At 40.7% G+C, this 24,966-nt stretch overlaps 1 protein-coding gene across 1 annotated transcript in view; it reads left to right on the top strand.

Annotated features, from left to right (window-relative positions):
• Positions 1–1,429: 1,429 nt before the first annotated feature.
• Positions 1,430–24,966, top strand: part of LOC308366894 (cytochrome P450 2K1-like) — a gene marked incomplete at both ends in the record, with an annotated part of 28,248 nt that continues 4,711 nt past the window's right edge. Inside the window, 6 exons of the mRNA XM_080840684.1 lie at positions 1,430–1,633; positions 1,811–1,973; positions 3,774–3,923; positions 6,871–7,031; positions 7,259–7,438; positions 11,866–12,013. Of these exons, the coding sequence (XP_080696810.1) occupies positions 1,430–1,633; positions 1,811–1,973; positions 3,774–3,923; positions 6,871–7,031; positions 7,259–7,438; positions 11,866–12,013 (1,006 nt within the window). The remainder of the gene's footprint in view (positions 1,634–1,810; positions 1,974–3,773; positions 3,924–6,870; positions 7,032–7,258; positions 7,439–11,865; positions 12,014–24,966) is intronic.

Below are 24,966 nucleotides of genomic sequence, written 5' to 3'. Positions count from 1 at the left end.
AAATTCTAAATAATAATAACAATAATAATAAAAAAAAATGTGGATGTTGTAAACGGGAGATAAGCGGGATAACGGCCTCCGAGCTGTGCAGTTCCGCGTCGTGCAGCTGTGCAGCTCCGCGTTGTGGTGTTCTTTGCCCCGCAGCGTCCATTAACTTCGTAGAACTGCACAGCTCGTCGGCCGTTATCCCTTACTTATTGCACAGCGGCCAATTATGTATGTCAGTCAGCAGCAATTGCTGCTCAATTGAATATGAAAGCAAATGGCTTGCAGTCGGCATTAATTCAACCCCACACTTATCATTTCAAAATTAAGCTCAAAATAGTTTCTAACTCACCTGACTAGCACAGCCACAATGCCAATCTTTTTTGTCATACCAGTCCGTTTGAAACAACAATTTTTGGTCCCTTTTTCTGCAGAAGTTCATTCAGTGTTGGACTAGGCCTCCCTCTTGCCAGTTACTCCTTTTTTCTATTAAAGTCGAGTTTAGAGAAATGTCTAAGTTCCACAATATCGGTAGATACCGCTGTTGTCATTTTTACTTTGATTTTCGCGGGGATTACGCTTAGCTGGTGTAATGACGTCAGCTGCGCAAATGTCCAGTAATATCTCGATTTTAATTGGTCCATGTTTGATACGTAACGTAGATGATTACTGGCTTAACATATTTACGTGCAAAGGCACAGGACAGTTGTGCCTTTCGACGTACATATTAAAGAATACAGAATCGAAGTGCGATTGCGCGACATTACTTTTTCGTTGCCGTTTAAAATGAATGGACAGTAAAGGCACTGCTTATTCTACCGGTTTTTTGTATTTGTTTATGCGTAACTGATACAATTGTCATCGTAAAGTCTAAACAATTGGAATAACGTATGTATTGCATATATAAATCACAAGAATACTCGGTACAAATACAAATACAAGTTTATTAAATACAATTATTTAATAAACATTTTTACGTTTGAATTTTGTCAGGGTAGGCAGTGCCTACCTTGCCTACCCTGACTGCACGTCACTGCTAGTAATGAGGTGTTGACTCGGCAGCAGGAGAGATTTGTAACAATTTCTCCATTTTTGCCCACATTCTGGTTTAATCCTGATTGGATTTAGCTAAATGGTTGTAGCTTTCTTCACCCTCATCCTCCCACTGTCTCACACGCCTTGCTCTGTTGATGCAGGGAGCACCCCCCCCCCCCCTTCTCTATCTCTAAAGTCCAAAAAAAAAAAGTGAGCTGTAGCTTGGCACAGGTAGAATCATACACAGATGTGAACTGCGTAGCCTCCTGTTGTTCAAGTAGAATCACATACTTTGCTTTGCTGCTGCTGCTTATAGATTTTTTTCTGCGCCCGCTTTTGTTAGCTGTTGGGAAGGCTTCAACATCATTCTATTTTTTTATAAACACACTTTCTTTTCCTGTCGGCTTCCATGGCTTTACTGGAGGGACTTCTCCAACTGTCCTGCACATTCCCTCTGCTGGTGGCCGTGCTGTTGTTGCTGTTTGTCTGTCTTCACTCCTCCGGTGTTAGAAACTCAGAGAAAGGGAAGGAACCTCCAGGACCCAGACCACTGCCTATCCTGGGTAACCTGCTGCTGCTGGATGTAAAGAAGCCCTATGATTCACTTTGCCAGGTTAGAGCAAATGTCACTATGGTGTACCTGTATGTAGGCTAAATATTGTGTATACGTTCTTACATCGTTTGGATAATATCCACGCCAGTGTGTTTATTGTCTGTGTTTATACACTGTCATGTACAGGCACTGGACTTGTGTGTTTTTACTGATGCTTACTGGTTTCATTCTCTGCAGCTCTCCATGAAGTATGGGTCTGTCTTTACCATTTACTTTGGTCCTAAGAAAGTGGTCGTCTTAACAGGATACACAACTGTTAAACAAGCGCTAGTGAACCATGCAGAGGAGTTTGGGGACAGAGATATCACCCCTTTATTTCATGATTTCAACAAAGGGCTCGGTAAGGCAGATTACTGCTTCGGTCTCCTGTGCTACAGCTGAGGCTTTTGGAGCTTGTTTTCTTTTCTTAAAATTGTGAAAAAAACTATCATAAAAGGTGTTAACTGGCTTAAAAAAACATTCCTAAGTGAACTTGGCTGTGCCATTTGAGACGTTTATGCCAAAGTGGCGAAGCCACCGGGGTGGCAAGGGGTGCAGCTGCCACCCTAATTTTTTTTGCTTGCCACCCCACTTGCCACCCAGGTTGTCAGAAGTGTTTCCTATAATATACTATTAATTTATTGAATGGTATTATATTTTTGCTACTTAAGCTGTTGATCTCTTTGGCAACTTGTTCTAAAATCTTTAAGTTCCCCCACCCCTGTAAAATGGTTGAGTCCATGAGTTCGCTTTGCTCCGTGCGTGGTTGCCCCAACTTGCCCGCTACATTCAAGTGAAGGAAAGAACCAGTTTGAAAGCATTTGAGAAGCTAAAAACAAACTTGAGACAAGCCTTCTGTAGGCTTGCAGTGATAAAAGAATCTACAGTACAGCTGAATCGTGAATCAAGAAAATGTGATGGGTGGTCATATGTGGTAGACAGTTCTGTTGTAATTTCAATCGTTTATTTATTGCTAGCTTGCAAAAATCGGTAGCATACAGTAGCTAGCTCGCTATACAGCTTGCGCTAGCTAACCTTGAAGTTTCCACTGTTAGCTAGCTTAGCTAACCAACGTCTTTAGTAGGCTACAGTAAAGTGGACTGACAGAAAATGTTATTGCAGTTTTTATTTTCATTACGTATCATTAAGAATTCAGATTTTAGATACCACTAACCGTTTTGTCACGTATAAATTATTTTGTATATGATAACCCAATACATACAGAACAAGCCATTAGAAATGAAATTGGCCATTTAGAAACACATTTGTCATTATGAAGGGAAATATGTCATGCACGTTTTGCTGCTGAATATGTTAATATATGTAATATCTGACAGTGTTTTAAGTCTTATTAAAAAAGACAAATATTTGTTCAGGGTTTTTGTAACAATATCTAGACTCTTGGCAAGACATTACTGTTGTCTGTTTTCACTATCTGGAATTGTATAAATAAATACATATAGACACCAGGCATGTGTGTTTGATATTAGAGTAGAAAAAACCCGCACTCTTAAGCTTTTCTCATAGCTATTCTATTTAGACCATCTATTCAAAGACGCGTTTTGGCCACAACGTCAGTGTGACAAAACGCGTCTGTGGATTAAATGAAATAGCAATGAGAAAAGCTTGCGAGTGCAGGTTTTTTCTACTGTAAGTAAACAATCTTTTACTCGCACCCAAAAACGCCTTAATTTTGGATGTAGAGCGCGCCTATCCCTACAAAAAATGTGTTTGTGATATGCCACCCTTGAATTTCAACTTGCCACCCCATGTAAAATTTTCTAGAACCGCCACTGCAAAGAGGACAACAAAGTAATTAGCAAAAATGTACCTGAAGTACAATATAGTGTATATAACAGTGATTTTCAAATGCTGTAGAAACATTAATGTTAACAAATGTTAAAATTGGGCACAGAAAATCACTGAAATCCCTGCATGTCTGTCTCACTCCTTGCACACACTTTTAGATGCGAAAGGTCATGTGTTGTGGTTATGCATTTATTTATATGTACTTAGTCTGGCTGCACTCTTCTGACACTGTTTTAAGTGTAACTACATGCTATGTTTTCTGTTATGTACAACCATTTGACACTTTGGACTTAACATCATGTCCTGTGTTTTTAAATCGTGTGTGTGTGCTGACATTCTCTGTTGGATGCAGGCATCTTATTTTCCAACGGAGAGAACTGGAAAGAGATGAGACGTTTTGCCCTCACAAACATGCGAAACTTTGGGATGGGCAAGAGAAGGAGTGAGGACAAGATTATAGAAGAGACTCGACACCTGATTGAAGTAGTTGAAAAATTTGAAGGTAAGATCAACACTAACTATTATTTGCTTTTTAATTCTAGCAGTGTTTTGTGCGCTAATATATTAATGAATCAACATTACTGTCTAACCAACACAATTTTACTCACATGGATAAGTTTGATAGATCAATTCTTTAACATGGGCAGTCAGCCTACCCTCAATGCCCTTGAACTGCCTTAACGTGTCTATAACTCCAACAGCAAATTCAAGTTTACCTTTCTAATAATGACCAAAAAACATGACTCTCAGATGTACAGAGTTTGATATTTATATTTAAAACAGAAGAGGACTGGAATATAGATGTAAAAAGACTGTAAAGCAGAACCAGAACAATATAAAGCTTTTCTGTGCCTACTATTGACTGTTAAAGTCAATAAACCATGGTTCACAGCAAAGCTCAAACAGCTTAGTCAAGCCAAAGAGGAGGCCTTCAGGAGTGGGGACAGGATCCTGTACAATCAGGCCAGAAACACACTAGGGTCGTTTACATTTGTATTTTTCGTAAGCCGCTCTGACGGAATCGGCTTTGCGAGAAGGTGTGAAAAATTCTAAGGGAAGCGGCTCTTTTTGTTAAGCTGTTACATGGACCGAAATTTAGTCCGCTTTCCTTGCCTTGGGCATGCGCAAAGGGGGTTTCCTACTTTCTCCCGCGAGAGCACGAGACGACGGAGATTTGCTCCCACTCCCACTTCCGCCTTCGGAATCGTTCATTTGCGACACTCTCAGATGTGCCGAGACGTTTTGCAATCTGCAGCTCGTTTAGTGTTAGTTGACGAGCCTACCGACTACACAAGTTCAGATGATGAGCCTAATAACGACACGATTTCAGACGACTCGATGTTGGACAGCTCGTCAGATGACAGCTCGTCAGGTCGTGTTGGGCATCTATTTTAACAGGATGGGAAGTAGTAGCAGACAGATGCATGCTGTGTGATTAGCTATTATCCGTAAAAGTTTACTTTTTTGTTTAGTTATTCCATGTTACATTTTCCACACACACCTATCGCATTACACATAGTTTAACCACAATTACACTGATGTTTTTTACCTTCGTTTTGGTGCAGTTTATGGTCATATTATGCGTTTATTATGTATACTTGTTATTGCAAACCATGTGAGGTCTCTGTCTTTGTTGCGCTGTTTAGTCAGACGGCTTATATTGACACATGTAAACACGGCTACTGTTGACATGTCGCCCTGACATCTGTGGTCATGAAGTCCTTTGAAAGACTGGTGTTAACCCATCTGAAGGGCATCACAGGCCCCCTGCTGGACCCTCTGCAGTTTGCCTACCGCGCAAACAGATCAGTGGATGATGCAGTCAACATGGGGCTGCACTACATCCTGCAACACCTCGACTCCCCAGAGACCTAAGCAAGAACGCTGTTTGTGGACTTCAGCTCAGCGTTCAACACCATCATCCCAGAAGTCCTCCTCACCAAACTCACCCAGCTCACTGGGCCCGCCTCCACCTGTCAGTGGATCACCAACTTCCTGATAGACAGGAAGCAGCAGGTGAAGCTGGGTGAAACAACATCCAGCACCCGGTCAGTCAGCACTGGTGCACCTCAGGGATGTGTGCTCTCCCCACTGCTCTTCTCCCTCTACACTAACGACTGCACCTCAGGTGACCCGTCTGTTTAACTCTTTAAATTTGCAGACGACACATCAGTCATCGGCCTCATCCGTGAGGATGATGAGTCTGCATATAGACAGGAAGTTGAACAGCTGGCCCTGTGGTGCGGTCGCAACAATCTGGAGCTTAACCAGCTTAAAACTGTAGAGATGACAGTGGACTTCAGGAGGAGCCCCCCAGCACTGCCCCCCCTCACCATACTCAACAGTACTGTGTTGGCTGTGGAATCCTTCAGGTTCCTGGGATCCACAATGTCCAGAGACTTGAAGTGGGAAACCAACATCAACACAACACTACAGATCTCTGTTCGCCAAAACCTTCAGAAACAAAAATTGTTTCTTCCCTCTTGCTGTCTCTCTTCTGAACAGCTAACCCTCTGTGGCACTGTGAAAAATAACCAATGTACAATTACCCCCGCAACCATATTTATTTATGTCACCCTACTGTAAAAACGTCATACTCATACTGCATAGCATTTATTTATTCCTGCTCTTCCTGGACTCTCCACTTTGCACTATTGTATATATACTCCTTGTATATACATTTTTAGACTTCTTGGACTGTTGTATTGTTTTGCACTGTTGTATTGTTTTGTGTTGTGATGTATATTTTGTTTTATATGTGTTAGCACACTGAGAGCCACTGCACCAAGACAAATTCCTTGTTTGTGCAAACTTACTTGGCCAATAAAAGCTGATTCTGATTCTAATGAAACAGTACCTGTGTGGTGGATTTCCTGGCTGTCCTGTTTTTCCTGTTCAAATAGATTTTGTGCACAAATGTATGTCAAACAAATAATTGTTAGGTTGGGATGTTGGAAGGGTAATAGTCCCGTGAGTTGTAAGTGACCACACTACTGTTGTCCTCATTAAACACTAGTACACTAGCTGATGACAACAAGATTTTTTCCTTTTCCAACTGTTTGTATTAACCCTGTTACAAGTAGGCTCTCAAATGTTTTCTGTTTTTTGATAAATGGATTCTCTTTCTGACACTAGCAGTCAGCTTACCCATAGCCTTTTTTACTATAACGTTAACAGAAAAGCAAAAATGGTCTTTCTAAATACATTTAAAATAGTTACTCATTTAGAACAATGTAAGCAGAGAACTAGTAGATTTAATGTAGAAACAATCTAAACCACACGCTTTGCTGAGTGCTATTGAATGTTAAATTAACGTTACTTTGGGTCCAAATCCATGATTTCCTGTTTATTGCACATTGTAATTAAATAATAATGTTGCTCACAAATATATACCGTATATTTTTCAAATATTTGTTTAACAAATCCGTTTTTGTTTAACATTAATTAAGGTACGGCATTTGACACGACCCAACCGGTGAACTATGCCGTCTCCAATATCATCTCTGCTATTGTGTACGGCAGCAGATTTGAGTACGATGACCCCAAGTTTATGGCCATGGTCAAAAGGGCCAATGAGAACATTCGGCTTTCTGGCTCTGCATCTGTACAGGTAACTATGACGACATTACAATGGTATTTTCCTGCTTGCTCTTATGCTCTAGAACATTCTGTGAAATGTTGTCTCATTCAGACTCTGAAGATCATTTAACTGCTCCTCATGAAGATGTCATTCCTTGATCTCGCCTCAGAGTCTGCTTTCCTTCAAAGCATCATGATAGCAACATTTATTTGGAAGCATCATGATAGACACTTAACTGTGTGTGGTGTTTCCTGTAGCTATACAACATGTTTCCACGGTTAAAACCATGGCTGAAGGATGCTGCTCGAGTCGTGGAGAATTTTGGAGAAAATCTTAAAGAGATGCAGGGTTGTATCAAGAACCTGCAGGAGACACTGAACCCACAGGACAGCCGAGGCTTCGTAGACTCTTTCCTCATATACCAGCAGAATGCACAGGTAAAGCGTCATCCATTTTTAAGTATTATCAACAAATCTAAAAGTACTGTGATTTGGAAAGACTGGTTCACTGCCACTGCAGCGTTACTTATGCTTGTCTGCTGTGTAACTGCTGTGCCTTTCCAAATCTCAGCTTTATCACAAGTGAGAAACATAAAAATCTGTGTACATGTGTAAATCTGCCTAGATCAGGCCGTCCTTACAAACTGAGTGACCATGGAAGAAGGAGACAAGTGAGAGAGGCCACCAAGACACCTATGACTACTCTGAAGAAGTTTCAAGCTTCAGCAGCTGGTATTGGAGAAACAACTGTTGCCTTGGTTCTTCACCAATCAAAGCTTCATGGAAGAAAGACACTTTTGAAAAAATGCTCCACTTTGGTCTCATCAAATCACAGAACCTTCTTCCACTTGACCATGGAGACTCCCACATGCCTTTTGGCGAACTGTAGTCGATACTTTTTTTCAACAGTGGCTCTCTTCCATAAAGCTTTGATTGGTGAATAACCCAGGCAACAGTTGTTGTATGCAGAGTTTCTCCAATCTCAACTGCTTAAGCTTGAAACTCCTTCAGAGTAGTCATAGGTCTATTGGTGGCCTCTCCTACTAGTCTCCTTCTTGCACGGTCACTCAGTTTGTGAGGACAGCCTGATCCAGGCAGATTTACACATGTGCCAAAATCCATCCATTTCTTGATGATGGATTTAACAGAATTCCAGGGGATGTTTAGTGCCTTGGACATTTTTTTGTATCCTTCCCCTGACTTATACTTTTCAACCACCTTTTCTTTGAGTTGCTTAGTGTGATCTTGGGTCTTGGGTCATGGTGTAACAATAGCCAGGAATACTGATTACTGAATACTGACCAGTGAATGGACCTTCCAGACACAGGTGTCGTTATACTACAATCACTTGAGACACATTCACTGCACACTGATCCCCATTTCACTAATTGTGAGACTTCTAGCACCAATTGGCTGGACCTCTGTTGAATTAGGTCAGTCTATATAAAGGGGGTGAATACTTATGCAATCACTTATTTTCATTACATATTTGTATTTAATTTACATAACTGTGTAGAAATCTGCTTTCACTTTGACATTAAAGAGGGCTTTTTTGTGAATTGTTTTGTCCAAAAAAGCCAACTTAGATTGACCATGACTGATAGCCAGTGGCGGTTTTAGACACGGGCGACCCGGGCGGTCGACCGGGGCGGCACTTTTTCAAGTCACGTGGGGGGCGGCACGACCAAATAAATAAATAAATAAATAATCTGGGCCACGAAGCGGTTTTCTATTATCATATCACTGTGTGGAGAATTGGCAAATTGGCGCCCCCTGCAGCTGCAGGCGCCATTGCTTGCGCCCCTGCTTGCTAAGAAGGTGCCGTGTATGAAAAGGGGGAAGGGGAGGGAGCGCGGGGGAAAAGTATGGGTATCCCAACTGGAACGGACAAGTGGGGGGACGGGGGGATCCACTGAAGGCTATAGCAATACTCTAATACAATTAGTGGGCTTAGGTCAGTCACACCTCGACTTTCTTGCAAAAAACGCACATTCATAATATTATAATTACAGGCCTATAATTCCTGCACGGTTTTTTGTTTTTCTGAATTGTGTGAAATGGCTTATACAAATAGGTAATACTGATAACTACTGATTATGTGTCACCAAGGGCAAGGTGAATTGGTTTAGTCTTAACTTCTGTACGAGTGACAGGGGATGGGGAATGTGTTGATTGTCGAGTGCAAAATAAGCACAAAGATGGATGGCCAAAACCGTCAGGCGCCCTATTTCGAAAGTAAAGAAGAAGAGGAGAAACGAGCAAAACATAAAGGTATGCCACTATGTTTTCTCTGTATGATTACGGTATCCATGTCATGATGAAGGGCTAATGTTAATTGGTGGTATTACTCTTAGCCTACATGTGTTAGCCTGCTATTCTACTGCCCATGATTATACAACAATAGTTCGGTTTTAACTCAACAAACACGAGATCTAATTACAGTGCATGAAATGCCCTGTATTGTTATTCCTAGGCATTTTCTTCTTCTTATTCTTCTTACCTTTTTCTGCGATTAATTCAGCCCGAACCGCTTAACGTAGAAACTTCATTCAAACTTTGTCGCGTAGGTCTTGTAAAGGACACTTATGCTATGTCACACGTTCAGTTATTATTTATTTCCTTCAGTTGGGTTGACGTTGGGCCATGTGATTAGCCAACGGAATGTTCATATCTTCTCTAGGCAGTTTCAAAGACGGAACGTTTGACATTTGCTACAACTCTATTTCGTGAAAAATTTCGCGCTCGGAGGGGGTCTCGCCCGGGGCGTTATTCCATGTAGAACCGCCACTGCTGATAGCAATAAAAGCAATAAAAGGGTAAAACATCCAAGGGGGTGAATACTTATACAAGGCACTGTAGAACACCAGTATGCTCATTTGTGGAAACATCAAAACACATTTTCGAACTTGAGCCAGGAACATTGTGTTCCACAGAACTAAATAAAAGGATGGTACGTTTGCTGGAAGCCAGTAGGGGTTTTGGAACGTTGGTCCAACTAGAAGGTTTTGCAAATGGCTTTTTCCGTGGGACTTTGTTGATGATTCAACAGTGTCGTATGTGTGTCTGTGTGTGTATGCACAGATACTCGGTCACCTCGACCTTTCAGGCTATTTGTTTAACCGAATCATCCTTACTTGATTTATCATGTCATGAATCACTCATTGCATTTATCTACGTCAATTTATGTAATATATCCAATATGTTTTTACAGAAATTTGAATAAAATGCTTGGCCAGTAATTTGTTTTTAATGTCAAAACATTTGGTTTAATTCTCACAGTATTATATTTTTTGTAATCTAGAGTATAAGAAAAAATGTGAACGGCAAATGTTCTAGTGCAAAAAATGTTCTAGCGAAATATTAAGAAGGGGGGGTTGTGAGAACATAGTGTGCTGGAACAAAGAAAGGGCTCAATCAAATTCTTGCAGAAGTGCTTTCAGTCACGTTATACCACCCCACCCGTAGACGTTGTGTCACTTTGTGTTCTCTTTGGCACCTATCTTCCTGCATAGTTACTGAGATAGTCATGAGGTGAGACATCTCTGATGCTGAGGTCAGTCATTGTGGCATTGTGTGAGATGTCTAAATGTCTGTAGACCTGTGGAAAAAGACAAAATTAACTGAAAAGCATTTTGTTTTAGAAGACTTTGATTTGAAGGCCATGGGGTGTAAGTAAGACAGGACAAGAAGACATACAAGGTCATTGAAAAAGCAAATACAAACCTATATTTATTTAATTTTTGCAAAGTTTGCGTACTTGTATTAGTCAAATGACAGACAAAGGCATACAAAAGCCGTAAATCTGCCATTTTGCGAGTTTGAGCATTACCAAGAATACTTTGAGGAAGCATTACACAACCCGCACATACAGCTGTGGCACCTGTCATAATTTGCAGAAGGAGAAAGAAATGAGAACCCAAAATAGCGGCAAGTTGCCAAGGGGACGCTGCTCCTCTATGACGGCCATGCTCAATCATTGAGGCATCAGAAAATGGGAGGTAAACTATTGGAAGAGCTAAGACTATACTAACTCTGATATTTCATTGTAACATCAGACTATCCATTGACAGCCTCCCTTTGTTGATCTTAAATACAATCATAACTACTCAACTAATCCCCAAACTCAGAAACTTCTGAAAGACACTTCATCTTATAACTGCATGAAATGCAAAAGTTAAGAAAGGAAAAAGAGTGAACTGCAGTCAAGTTGTCATTGCTTGTGTCAAACCATTGTGAATTTGCCGTAACATTAAAACAGGAGACGACTTAAGTGGTTTCCTCAGGTGAACAAATCTTTCGGAAGATCAATCGCGCGCAATTCCAGGATGCTTTATTTTCATTGGTTGCTGGATTAAATCTTACCCAGATACAACAGATATAAAATATACTTTTTTTTCTGATCAGCTATTGTGTAGCCCATTTCTTTTTTTTATTGGCTGATAAGTGGCACCTTACGGCAGAACTGCAGGGGATTCGGTGCGAGCTGCTTGATTCCTCCATGGTGAGGGCAGCGCGGGCAGGTCATGTTTGTGGGCTGCGGCACATTTAATAGCCCAGGGTTATTTTTCAGCGTGAGAAATACGATGTGTGGCGGGAGTGCGTGACAAAAGACTGAAATGAGTGACTGTCACGCTCAATGCGTGACACTTGAGAGCCCTGTAGTATAATAAGCGGTATAATGTATTGTCCGTCGGTAATTATCCAAAAATAAATCCCTTCAGGACGAAACAACACCCCTCCGCTGCGCGTCGGAGTGCTGTTCGCCCCGTCGGGATTTATTTTTGGTTAATGACCTCCGGACAATACATTATCCCTTACTAGGCCGTATACGTATCTCTTTGTATGTTCCTGCCTGAATCCTCCAGAAATCAGGCCTCCAGAAAAAGGACTCTGTGTTCCATGAGGAGAACCTACTATTCTGTGTGGGCAACCTGTTCGGAGCTGGCACTGACACCACGGGGACCACACTGCGCTGGGGACTGTTGCTAATGGCCAAGTACCCCCACATACAGGGTAAGAGAGACTAACCACTGCAGCAGATTTCATATGGTCACTGAATAAACAGCTGGCGAAGGATTTGATTAGGCTGAGAGGAATTAAGACAGAAGAAAACATTCTTCCTTCAGGAAAATACAGTATACTCTGTGGCCAGTGTTGTGCACGTTCACACCTCTCATGAACAAGTTCAAAGTTCAGCTCATACAAGTAAATATGAATCGTCCACGTTCATAGTTCACCATTTAAATTCTGAACTCGTTCATAGTTCAGTTCAGTTCATTTTCATTTTTTAAAATAATTGTTAATTTTCCAGGAGGACATTGTTTGCACAGAAAGGTACGATTTTTACTGTCTGAAACTTTATCAGATACACAGCCCTGTTGTACCATTTAAATAATGAATTATACAGGGAACTAACGGTAAGAATGCAACCTCTTAAGCAATGATATGCGACTGGCTTAATCTAAGATATACAAGAGCATTTACACTTAATGAAAGTTCGCTCAAAAGTTAGTAAAGGTAAACCCTGTAACATGTAATTTGTACATTAGCAGTTTATGCTAAGCCAGTTCACGAACACTACCATCATGTTGGATTAATTATGTGACAGTGCTCGTAACAATTATGAGCAAGCTAAACTATAACAAACACATAATGACAAGATATAGGCTACAAAGTCAAACTTACATATAGGCTACATGGACGCACACAACTTCAACAAAGTGCAACGTTCAATTATGTGAAAATATGAAAATATTCCCGAAGTTAACTGCCACTCCATCTAAATAAACTGTGAAGAGAAATCAAAACACTATCACATGACCAACGCAATTACCAATTACCTTTCTGTTAGGGAACCTGTTATCTATCTGCAGAGAAAATGTCAGGCTCATACAAAAACATTAACGTGAATTAATTGATGCTAATACCTAGCGCGGTCTCTATAGGATTCCCCATATATGTTAGCATTAAGCTAACGTATTTTCTACCACAGTAAAACATGCAATACTATGTGATTGTTTTTAGAAAACGAATGTTACTTGATGAGATTACTAAAATGTAGTCTGCATGTCTGCTCAGTTTAACAGTGCTACCCAAGCAAAGGTTTGAAAAGAACTTCAAGCTTCAGACTTTCTGTTAGGGAAACAGCTTTCTATCTGCCAAGCAAATGGCAGGCTCATGACAACACACAACCTTTGGGAGCATGGAGCTAAGGTCTTGTATGCGAACGGGTACAATTCGCATGTGCGAGAGTCGCCATTCGCTTCACGCGAATCAGGCACAATTCGCTTCACGCGAATCAGGCACAATTCGAGTGGGCGAGAGTCGCCACTTTGTGAATGAAGCGCGCTTCACTTAGTACGCGAACTATAAAGACGACAACTCATTCAAAGACAAAACAAATAGCTACACGTAACCTATAAACGTTGTTGAGACTTTTATTAAAGATCTTACTCATTCTCGTGGTCGGTAACAACAACAATAAATATAGCTGCAAGCAGCGATGGCGGTTTCCTCCTCCAAACATTGCGAACCAGGGAAAAATGTAATTTTGTGACAATTTGTCACTGTATAGAAAAAACCATGTTGCAGACTTGCCAATGGGATATAAAATTTCAAATCCAACATTTACAATGCTTTTGCCTTGAAGTTTAGACTGAGTGGAGGTTGTGTGTGTGCGCTTACTCTGTGTGTCTGTGAGAATGTATGTGTGTGACACCAAGCTGTGTGTCTGTGAGAATGTGTGTGCGTAAAACCAAGCCTGCGCGTGTGTTAAGGGAAGACTGCGTGTGTGACATTTAGGAGCCACGCGGATGAGGAGACAGAGACACTCTATAGAGAACCACCCTAGCAAGTAGTCAAGCATGCATGTTTCAAATATTCACCAAAAATCTACTTTTCATCTTACAGTCAACTTTTTTTCAGATTTGTGTACTAAACATTCTCAAGTGTCTTCACATGAAGTTGTGATTGAATCAGTTTCACTTTTTGACCTGCAGATGTGTAAAGCATTATTTTAGCGTTAACAATGTATCCAATTTGCTTCATATCAATTATTTTTGAAGATATGAAGTTGCCTTTGCACATGGGAACATGTTGTAGTGTCTTCCAAGTGACATACCAGTTTGGTGTTGATATCTCAAAGATTAGCTGAGATATGACTTCACTTCCTGTTTGGCAGCTTTTCTGCTGAATTTGAGTGGCTGTACCGGACAAACCATATGGTAACTCTTTGTGAAATTTGGCACACTCATTAAAGATAGTCCCTTCTTTATTCATACAAAGTTTCATGTCTCTCATTATACCACTCTAGCGCCACCAACGGGTCAAAGTTGGACCTCTGTTAACACACGCAACTTTTGAACCGTATGACCGATTTTCAAAATGTAGGTACCATTGGATTCCCTGGATCAATTACAATTAAATACACCCTATGGCGTCAATTTCACTTAAATATTTGCTGACATATGACTTCACTTCCTGTTTGGCAGCTTCTCTGCTGAATTTGAGTGGCTGTACCGGACAAACGGTTGTGAGGATCAAAATTCTGTTGATATCTTTTGTGAGGCTAGGTCTGAAGATCATCTCTGGTGATTTTGAAGAAGATTTGCCAAAAATTGTAGGAGGAGTAGGCTTTCAAAGGTTTTTCATAAAACCGGAAATAGCGGAAAATCTATATAACCGGAAATTGATGCCATGGGGTGGGTTTAATTCGTCTTGATCCAGGGAATCCAATGGTACCTCATTTTTGAAAATCGGTCATACGGTTCAAAAGTTGCGTGTGTTACAAAAGTCCAACTTTGACCTGTTGGTGGCGCTAGAGTGGTGTAATGAGAGCCATGAAACTTGGTGTGAATGAAGCAGGGACTGTCCTTAATGAGTGTGCCAAATTTCACAAAAAGTTACCATATGGTTCTAGGGGCTGCCATTGACTCCCATGGCAGGAGAATAATAATAATACTAACAGAAACAATAGGTTACCTCCTACCGGAGGAAACCTAACAAAACAGAGACAAATAGCCACACGGTCAAGCAATGTAATTTATTACGTTCTACGAATCCAACTGATACAAACATGTAGCCTACTGTTCGGGTAATAATCTACAGCAACTCTTGACTACTATTGAAAGAGATTTTGAAATCCTCAAAACCTGGTTTGATGTTAATAGATTGTCACTCAATAGAAAAATAAAAAACTAATTCATGGTCTTTGGAAATCGAAAAGGAAATAGGTAAGGACATTCAATTAAAAACAAGTGATGCTGAACGAGTGACCGAGATAACATTTCTAGGAGTGGTCATTGACCATAAATTAACATGGAAACCACATGTTTATTATATCAAAGGAAAGATCTCTAAGATGATAGCAATTTTGTACAAATCAAGAAGCATGTTAAACTATAAGGCCTTACATATTACTTACTGTTCACTTATACTTCCCTACATATCATATTGTGTGGAAGTCTGGGGATTGACATATAAAACAACTGTCAATGAAATCATTATTTTACAAAAACGAGCCATAAGGATAATAAATAAGGTTGATTATTATGCACCCACTAACCCATTGTTTATGAAATCATTTGTTATGAAATGTAATGATCTGGTATATTATAAAATAATGCAAATAATGTATCGAGCTAAATCAAACCAACTCCCAGTCAGCATACAAAGGTTTTTCTCATTTCAAGAGACAAAATATAATCTCAGAGATGTCTGTAAATTTAGTGTACCAAATGCCAAAAAATTTATTAAAAGGAGATGTATATCTGTTGTTGGAATTTCATTATGGAATGATGCTAACATAATCTTAAGCAAGTGTAAGACATTTTTTGTTTTCAAAGGGATGGTAGCTAAAGCAATTTTTGAGGGCTACAAGTGTCCATAATGTATGCAGGATTTTGTGCTGTTTATTTGGGATCTTGCTTCATTGCTCTTCTTGTGACTAACTTTTTGGAGGCAATTCTTTTGTTTGTTTTTTTATTTCCATTACATGTATTACTTGTAAAAAATAAAAATAAAAATGCATATGTTGATGGGTAGCTTAAATTGGTCAAACAGGACAGGCTTAAATACAAGCATTATGCTTCAGCTTGTGCCTTTTCAGTCACTTTGAATGTATTATTATTTGTGTTGAACTTGTTTGTTGTTACTGTGTGTGACTGAATAAAAACATAATCAATATCAACTTACATTACCACTTTACACTCACAACCTTACAGATAATGTATTGTATAGCATTTGTATTCAGTATGATATGACAGCGCAAGATATATGGGGTATGAGTAGTTGTAACATTGGCAGCAATACTTGGTCATTAGCGCAGATATGATACAGGTACAAGTCAAGTCAAGTCAAGTCAAGTCAACTCTTTTATTGTCAGATACACAGAACAACAGAGTTGGACTGGGCACTGAAATGCTTAAGACAGGACACCATACCACACTACCATAGATACTAAACATAAATACACATATTAAACAGATACTAAACAGATAAACAACCTACATGAGCTAAACTGAACATGAGCTGGACTGAGAAAGTAGTGCAAACAGCAGTAAAAGTGAGCCAGTGAAGAGTAAAGTGGCAAGTGTAAAGTGAGGAGTGCATTATTGTTCATTTAGGAGTCTGATGGCCTTAGGGTAGAAACTGTTCTCCAGTCTGCGGGTGCGAGACCGGACACTTCGGAACCGCCTACCAGAAGGCAGCAGGGTGAACAGTCTGAAGGATGGGTGATGACAGTCTTTTAGGATCCTGCCAGCTCTTCAGAGGCATCTTTTAAGGTAGATGTCCTGAAGGGATGGGAGTTTCCTGCCGATGATGAACTCAACGGATCTGACCACACTGCGTAGGGCCTTACGGTCCATGGCTGTGCAGCTTCCAAACCACACTGAGATGCTAACAGTCAAGATGCTTTCTATAGTGCATCTATAGAAGTTGGTGAGGATGTCTGGATTCATGCCAAACTTCCTGAGTCTCCTCAGGAAGAAGAGGCGTTTTCGGGCAGCTTTGACCACCTTGTCAGTGTGGGCAGACCAGGTGAGATCATTGCTGATGTTGATATGATATAAGTACAATGCAACGGAATCTAACCAAAGGAACCATAGCAGAAGAGTGCAGAGTATTCTGCATAGTGGTAATGTAAAAATAAATAGATGGGATGTATACAGTATGATATGACAGTACAAGATATATGGGGTATGAGCAGTAGTAACATTGGCAGCAATAGTTGGTCATTAGTGCAGATATGATACAGGTACAGGTGAAGGTAGCAATAGAGGTTATGAATGAGGTAAGACATGATAAGATATATAAGTACAATGAATATGAGGTAAGAGTCATGAGGCATGATATGACATAAATAGATATGAATACACTATAAAATGTTAAGTGGCTGAACAAAAAAAATACCAATTCAACACCCACAAGGTAGTTTACACAGCACCAGGTTACAACCATCAAGGCGGCTCCTGGCCTATTGTTTAGGTTGATGGGCCATCAGACCTGGTTCCTGGCTTTTTTGTGTCTTGGAACCAGAGCTCTTACTCTCTGATTGTTTGTTTTTGAAATAAATGACATGAAATGACATTGCTTGAACGTGTAGCTATTTGTCTCTGTTTTGTTACCGACTTTCAACCACGAGAATGAGTAAAATCTTTAATAAGAGTCTCAACAACGTTTATAGGCTACGTGTAGCGATTTGTTTTGTCTTTGTGAGTCAACAACGTATATGTCTCATATGCGCCCGTCTCTGTGCAATTCTGTACCGACTTTCAACCACGAGAATGAGTAAAATCTTTAATAAGAGTCTCAACAACGTTTACAGGCTACGTGTAGCTATTTGTTTTGTCTTTGTGAGTCAACAACGTATATGTCTCATATGCGCCCGTCTCTGTGCAATTCAGATCGCGTGTCTTTGTGAGAATTGTCAACAACGTAGCCTATACTGTATGTCTCATATGCGCCATACTGTATGTCTCATATGCGCCCAAAGTGTCGACTCTCGCCCACTCGAATTGTGCCTGATTCGCGTGAAGCGAATGGCGACTCTCGCATATGCGAATTGTACCAATTCTGAAGCGAATGGCGACTCTCGCACATGCGAATTGTACCAATTCCCAGCTTTGGCCTAAAGGCTGATTTATGCTCAGTTACGTAAGCGTAAGCGCAAGCACAAGAGGTCGCGCAAGCCCCTTGCGCGCCCCTTGCGCGACTTTTCACGTCTTGCGTGCGTCGGCCCCTTTTTCTAGACTTGCGCCATTTTACGCAAGCCTATTGTTCTGGGTGTGAATTGCTTGGCAACACCCCCAACGCAACGCGTAAGCACCTAGCAATTCATGCTCCCTTTAGAAGCATGCAAGGGCCTTAAAGGCTGATTCATGCTTCCTTACGTAAGCGTAAGCGCAAGCGCAAGAGGCCGCGCAAGCCCCTTGCGCGACCCTTGCGCGACTTCTTACGTCTTGCGTGCGTCGGCCCCTTTTTCTAGACTTGCGTCATTTTTTACGTAAGCCCTTACGCGAGCCTCGCAGCCTGCATTCTATCAACGAATGATACGAGATGAGGTTACTAAAATATTCTGCATGTCTACTCAGTTTTACAGTGCTTCCCAAGTAAAGGTTTGAAAAGAACTTCAAGCTTCAGACTTTCTGTTAGGGAACCTGTTATCTATCTGCAGAGCAAATGTCAGGCTCATACAAAAACATTAACGTGAATTACTTGATGCTAATACCTAGCGCGGTGTCTATAGGATTTTCCATATACGTTAGCATTAAGCTAACGTATTTTCTACCACAGTAAAACATGCAATACTATGTGATTGTTTTTAGAAAACGAATGTTACGAGATGAGATTACTCAAATGTAGTCTGCATGTCTGCTCAGTTTAACAGTGCCTTAAAGGCGGCTGCATGCTACAGCGTTGGGGGTTAACGGTTGCGCAAAATTTACTCGGTGCAGTTCATGCTCCCAAAGGTTGCGCGTGTTGTCATGAGCCTACCATTTGCCTGGCAGATAGAAAGCTGTTTCCCTAACAGAAAGTCTGAAGCTTGAAGTTCTTTTCAAACCTTTGCTTGGGTAGCACTGTTAAACTGAGCAGACATGCAGACTAGGGGTGGGAATCTCTTGGCACCTCACGATTCGATTCGAAATCGATTCAGAGGTCAACGATTCGATTTAAAATCGATTATCGATTATCGATTTAAAATCGATTTTGTAATTTAAAACAAATTTTTTTTTTTTTTTTTTTTTTTACACATCCATTTTATGTTGAAATGCAAGCTGCATCGACTATTGCATTGCTCATAGAAAGTCAAAATTGTGACCATTAAAAGCTTTTACTCTAATAAAGCAAATAGCGAAGGTAATTCATCTGTTGATTTTCTTCAATTTAGACTCTGAGTTGCAAACTCAAATGATTCAATAGTCAAAATGCATCGATAATCGTTTTATCGGTTTCGAATTGATATTCGATAATCAATCGATAATTGCATTTCAACATGAAATGGATGTGTAAAAAAAACGATTATCAATTTTAAACCGATAAAACGATTATCAATCCATTTCGACTTTTAAAACATTTGAGTTTGCTACTTAGAGTCTTTGCTACACTTCCTACTTTGTGTTTGATAATTAAAGAAAATCAACAGATGAATTACCTTCTCTATTTTTTATGAGAGAAAAAGCTTTTCCTTGTCACAATTTTGACTTTCAATGAACAATCCAATAATCGATGCAGCTTGCATTTCAACATAAAATGGATGTGTAAAAAAAAAAAAAAAAAAAAAAAAAAAAAAAAATTTTTTTTTTTTTTTTTAATTGCAAAATCGATTATGAACTTTTCTGAATCGAGACAGAATCGTTTTAGAGAGAATCGATTAAAATCGAATAATCGATTTTTTCCCCCACCCCTAATGCAGACTACATTTGAGTAATCTCATCACGTAACATTCGTTTTCTAAAAACAATCACATAGTATTGCATGTTTAACTGTGGTAGAAAACACGTTAGCTTAATGCTAACGTATATGGAAAATCCTATAGACACCGCGCTAGGTATTAGCATCAAGTAATTCACGTTAATGTTTTTGTATGAGCCTGACATTTGCTCTGCAGATAGATAACAGGTTCCCTAACAGAAAGTCTGAAGCTTGAAGTTCTTTTCAAACCTTTACTTGGGAAGCACTGTAAAACTGAGTAGACATGCAGAATATTTTAGTAACCTCATCTCGTATCATTCGTTGATAGAATGCAGGCTGCGAGGCTCGCGTAAGGGCTTACGTAAAAAATGACGCAAGTCTAGAAAAAGGGGCCGACGCACGCAAGACGTAAGAAGTCGCGCAAGGGTCGCGCAAGGGGCTTGCGCGGCCTCTTGCGCTTGCGCTTACGCTTACGTAAGGAAGCATGAATCAGCCTTTACCTGGAGCATGAACTGCACTGAGTAAATTTTGCGCAACAATTAACCCCCAACGCTGAAGCAAGCAGGCGCCTAAAGGCGGTTGCGCAAAATTTACTCGGTGCAGTTCATTAGGGTGACCAGATTTGAGTTGGAGAGGACACTTCAGCGGTGATGGTCGGGGGGGGGGGGGGGCATGCTATTATCAAGGGCCCTAGTGCGCGCTATTTACTAGTTAAGAGGCGCGCGCACACACACACCATTAGGCGTATATATATATATATATATATATATAAAAGTTAAACTTTCCTAATTATGTATAATGTTGTTGTAATTATGTATAATCCATTGTGTCATCTCTCATTTTGCTAAAGATAAAGCAACAACAAACTCTAATAGCTGGCCTCCCTCTCATTAATATTAATGTATTAATATTAATGTATCTACCAATACATAGGCCTATTACCAGAAATGTGTTGGATTCTACAGTCGAATTAGTTTCTAAGGCTATTGTATTGGGAAAGTAGACATGTGAAAAAGAAAGCTATCAACAATAGCACTCTGACACACTAACGTAAACAAACGGTCAAAGTGCTGAAAGGTTCTTTAAAAACACTTAAGAAAGGCACGATTTGTTGCGGCGGCACAGCAGCTTTACCAACATCTGAAAAACACATATACAATGAAACAGGTGCTCGGCGGCGACCTATCATTCAGGGCCTGTTTTGGAGCAGATTGCCTAGCAGTCCGTAGTCTCCCAATTTGCCAAGATGCAGGTTGTGAATATCATTCCCTAAAATCCACCTTCGGTAAGGTGTGCAGTGCACTGCTCTGCTATTGTTTCTGACATATGTGACAGTGGTAACAGCCGAGTGATCTTTTTCCAAATTGAAACTCAATAAGACCTACCTACCTGGCCGCATGGAGCAGGAGAGGCTGGCTATCCTTTCCATTGAAAAAGCATATCATGCATCACCACCTTTATGTTTGAAAGGTGCTTGCCTGTGTACTTTGCCTCTAGGTCTTGACGTTTAGATTTTGCATCATTAGATCGTCTAGTCACATGATCAAATAGAGACTTGACATTGGACATCAAAATATTACCCACAAATCATTGCATATCTGTATATGACAACAATACCAATGAAAATAAGAAATTATTCATTTAATTGAATCGTTTTTTTTAAATAGTTTCCATAGTTTATGTAGGATAAGCATATAATTGTGTTATAGATTGCTACTGACTATTTCCTTTCTACAAAATAATGGCCACCATGACCGAGATAGGTTGGCCATTCCGACGGTATATATAGCATATGGTAAGCCATCCAAGATGAGCTGCAACCAGTCATTGGCCGCTGGTGTGTTTCCTCAACTCCTCAACTATCGGTCGGCGCGGTAACTGCAATATACAGGCTCGTTCGATGAGGCAAAATCCCGGACAATTTAGGAATCCCTGCCGGACGCTTTTTATAAATTTCAAAAAGAGGACATGTCCGGGAAAAAGAGGACGTCTGGTCACCCTAAGTTCATGCTCCCAAAGGTTGCGCGTGTTGTCATGAGCCTGCTATTTGCCTGGCAGATAGAAAGCTGTTTCCCTAACAGAAAGTCTGAAGCTTGAAGTTCTTTTCAAACCTTTGCTTGGGTAGCACTGTTAAACTGAGCAGACATGCAGACTACATTTGAGTAATCTCATCACGTAACATTCGTTTTCTAAAAACAATCACATAGTATTGCATGTTTTACTGTGGTAGAAAATACGTTAGCTTAATGTTAACGTATATGGAAAATCCTATAGACACCGCGCTAGGTATTAGCATCAAGTAATTCACGTTAATGTTTTTGTATGAGCCTGACATTTGCTCTGCAGATAGATAACAGGTTCCCTAACAGAAAGTCTGAAGCTTGAAGTTATTTTCAAACCTTTACTTGGGAAGCACTGTAAAACTGAGTAGACATGCAGAATATTTTAGTAACCTCATCTCGTATCATTCGTTGATAGAATGCAGGCTGCGAGGCTCGCGTAAGGGCTTACGTAAAAAATGACGCAAGTCTAGAAAAAGGGGCCGACGCACGCAAGACGTAAGAAGTCGCGCAAGGGTCGCGCAAGGGGCTTGCGCGGCCTCTTGCGCGGCCTCTTGCGCGGCCTCTTGCGCTTGCGCTTACGCTTACGTAAGGAAGCATGAATCAGCCTTTAAGGCTGATTTATGCTCGGGGACGTAAGCGCAAGCGCAAGAGGCCGCGCAAGCCCCTTGCGTGACCCTTGCGCGACTTTTCACGTCTTGCGTGCGTCGGCCCCTTTTTCTAGACTAGCGTCAATTTTTACGTAAGGTCTTACGCGAGCCTCGCAGCCTGCATTCTATCAACGAATGTTACGAGATGAGGTTACTAAAATATTATGCATGTCTACTCAGTTGTACAGTGCTTCCCAAGTAAAGAACTTCAAGTTTCAAACTTTCTGTTAGGGAACCTGTTATCTATCTGCAGAGCAAATGTCAGGCTCATACAAAAACATTAACGTGAATGAATTGATTCTAATACCTAGCGCGGTCTCTATAGGATTCCCCATATACGTTAGCATTAAGCTAACGTATTTTCTACCACAGTAAAACATGCAATACTATGTGATTGTTTTTAGAAAACGAATGTTACGTGATGAGATTACTAAAAGGTAGTCTGCACGTCTGCTCAGTTTAACAGTGCTACCCAAGCAAAGGTTTGAAAATAACTTCAAGCTTCAGACTTTCTGTTAGGGAAACAGCTTTTATCTGCCAAGCAAAAGGCAGGCTCTTGACAACACGCGCAACCTTTGGGAGCATGAACTGCACTGAGTAAATTTTGCGCAACAATTAACCCCAACGCTGAACCAAGCAGCCGCCTTATCTCTTAGGAGCTGTTTACGTCACGTTAACCTGTTTACGTTAATTGCTGTGAAATTAGCTAGCCTATGCGTGCATCGAACGTGCACTGTGCACTGAATTCGGGGCGGGGATAGTAACGCCATCTCCAGCAGAGTATTTAAACTGTGTTCCCATTGTAAGGACATTCATTACGATCTGTCTGAGAGTGGGCTGTCAAAGCTAGCATCATCGAAGTCATACAGTCCAGTAGGCTACATACATTCAATAAAATTAACCTACATTTGAGTCCAACTGCATGACCATTCTTACCCTACACTTACCCTTACAATAAAGAAGTGATCCTATTTCAACCATAACTTCATTTTAAATAATTTCTTTCTTTATGACATTTAGTTCATAGTTTAGACAGCAACGTTGACATCTATATTCAACTGCACCACTACATAATCTCAAACTTTATTTGTTGGTAACTCTCCAAAAAGGCTACCATTAACACATTTCTTAATGAAAAGGAAACATGCATCACAATAATACTTCAGTGTAACCTGTACCTACAGTGGGGAAAATAAGTATTTGAACCCCTACCGATTTTGCAAGTTTGGCCACTCGCAAAGAAATGTGTGGTCTAGAATTGTAATGGTAGGTGTATTTTAACAGTGAGAAACAGAATATCAAAAACAAAAACCAGGAAACTGCATTTTATAACATTTATGACTTTATTTGCATTTGAAGCAAAAAATAAGTATTTGAACCCCTAGCAAAACATGACTTAGTACTTGATGGAATAACCCTTGTTGGCAAGCACAGACGTCAGACATTTCTTGTAGTTGGTCACCAGGTTTACGCACATCTCAGGAGGGATTTTGGTCCACTCCTCTTTGCAGATCCTCTTCAAATCCTTAAGGTTGCGATTCAATGGGAGGGAATGAGGTTCAAGCCAAATATTCCACGTTACATGGCCCCATCCATAGCCCCCTCGATACGGTGGAGTCGTCCTGTACCCTTTGCAGAGAAACAGCCCAAAGCATAATGTTTCCACCACCATGCTTGACGGTGGGGATGGTGTCATATTCAGCATTCTTCCCCCTCCAAACGCGGCAAGTCTAGTTGATGCCAAAGAGCTTGATTTTGGTCGCATCTGAACACATCCTGTCTCCCAATCCTCCTTAAAATCATTCAAGTGTTCATTGGCAAACTTCAGATGGCCCTGTACATGAGCTTCCTTGAGCAGGGGGACCTTGCGAATGCTGCAGTACTTCAAAGAATTACGGCGTAGTGTGTTGCCAAAGGTTTTCTTGGTGACGGTGGTCCGAGCTGCCTTGAGATCATTCACAAGCTCCCCCTGTGTAGTTCTGGGGTTATTCTGCACCTTTCGGATAATCACCGATACCGCATGAGGGGATACCTTGCATGACGCCCCTGACCTAGAGCGGGTGACAGTTGTTTGGTGTTGCTTCCATTTATGAATAATCGCACCAATAGTTATCTGCTTCTCACCAAGCTGCTTGCCAATGGTTTTGTAGCCCATTCCAGCCGTGTGCAGGTCTACAATCTTATCTCTGACGTCCTTGGACAACTCTTTGTTCTTGCCCATGGTGGGGAGGTTGAAGGTGTGAATTATGATTCTTTGGACAGGTTTCTTTTATACAGGTCACCAGTTGAGATCAGGTATACCTTGTTAGACCTAATGAGGACCAATCTGTCTGCTTCTTGGGCA

The sequence above is a fragment of the Sprattus sprattus genome (assembly GCF_963457725.1).
Source record: "Sprattus sprattus genome assembly, chromosome: 6".
Lineage (NCBI taxonomy): Eukaryota > Metazoa > Chordata > Actinopteri > Clupeiformes > Clupeidae > Sprattus > Sprattus sprattus.
The sequence above is the reverse complement of the archived record's forward strand: the minus strand, read 5'-3'. Positions and strand labels throughout refer to the sequence as shown.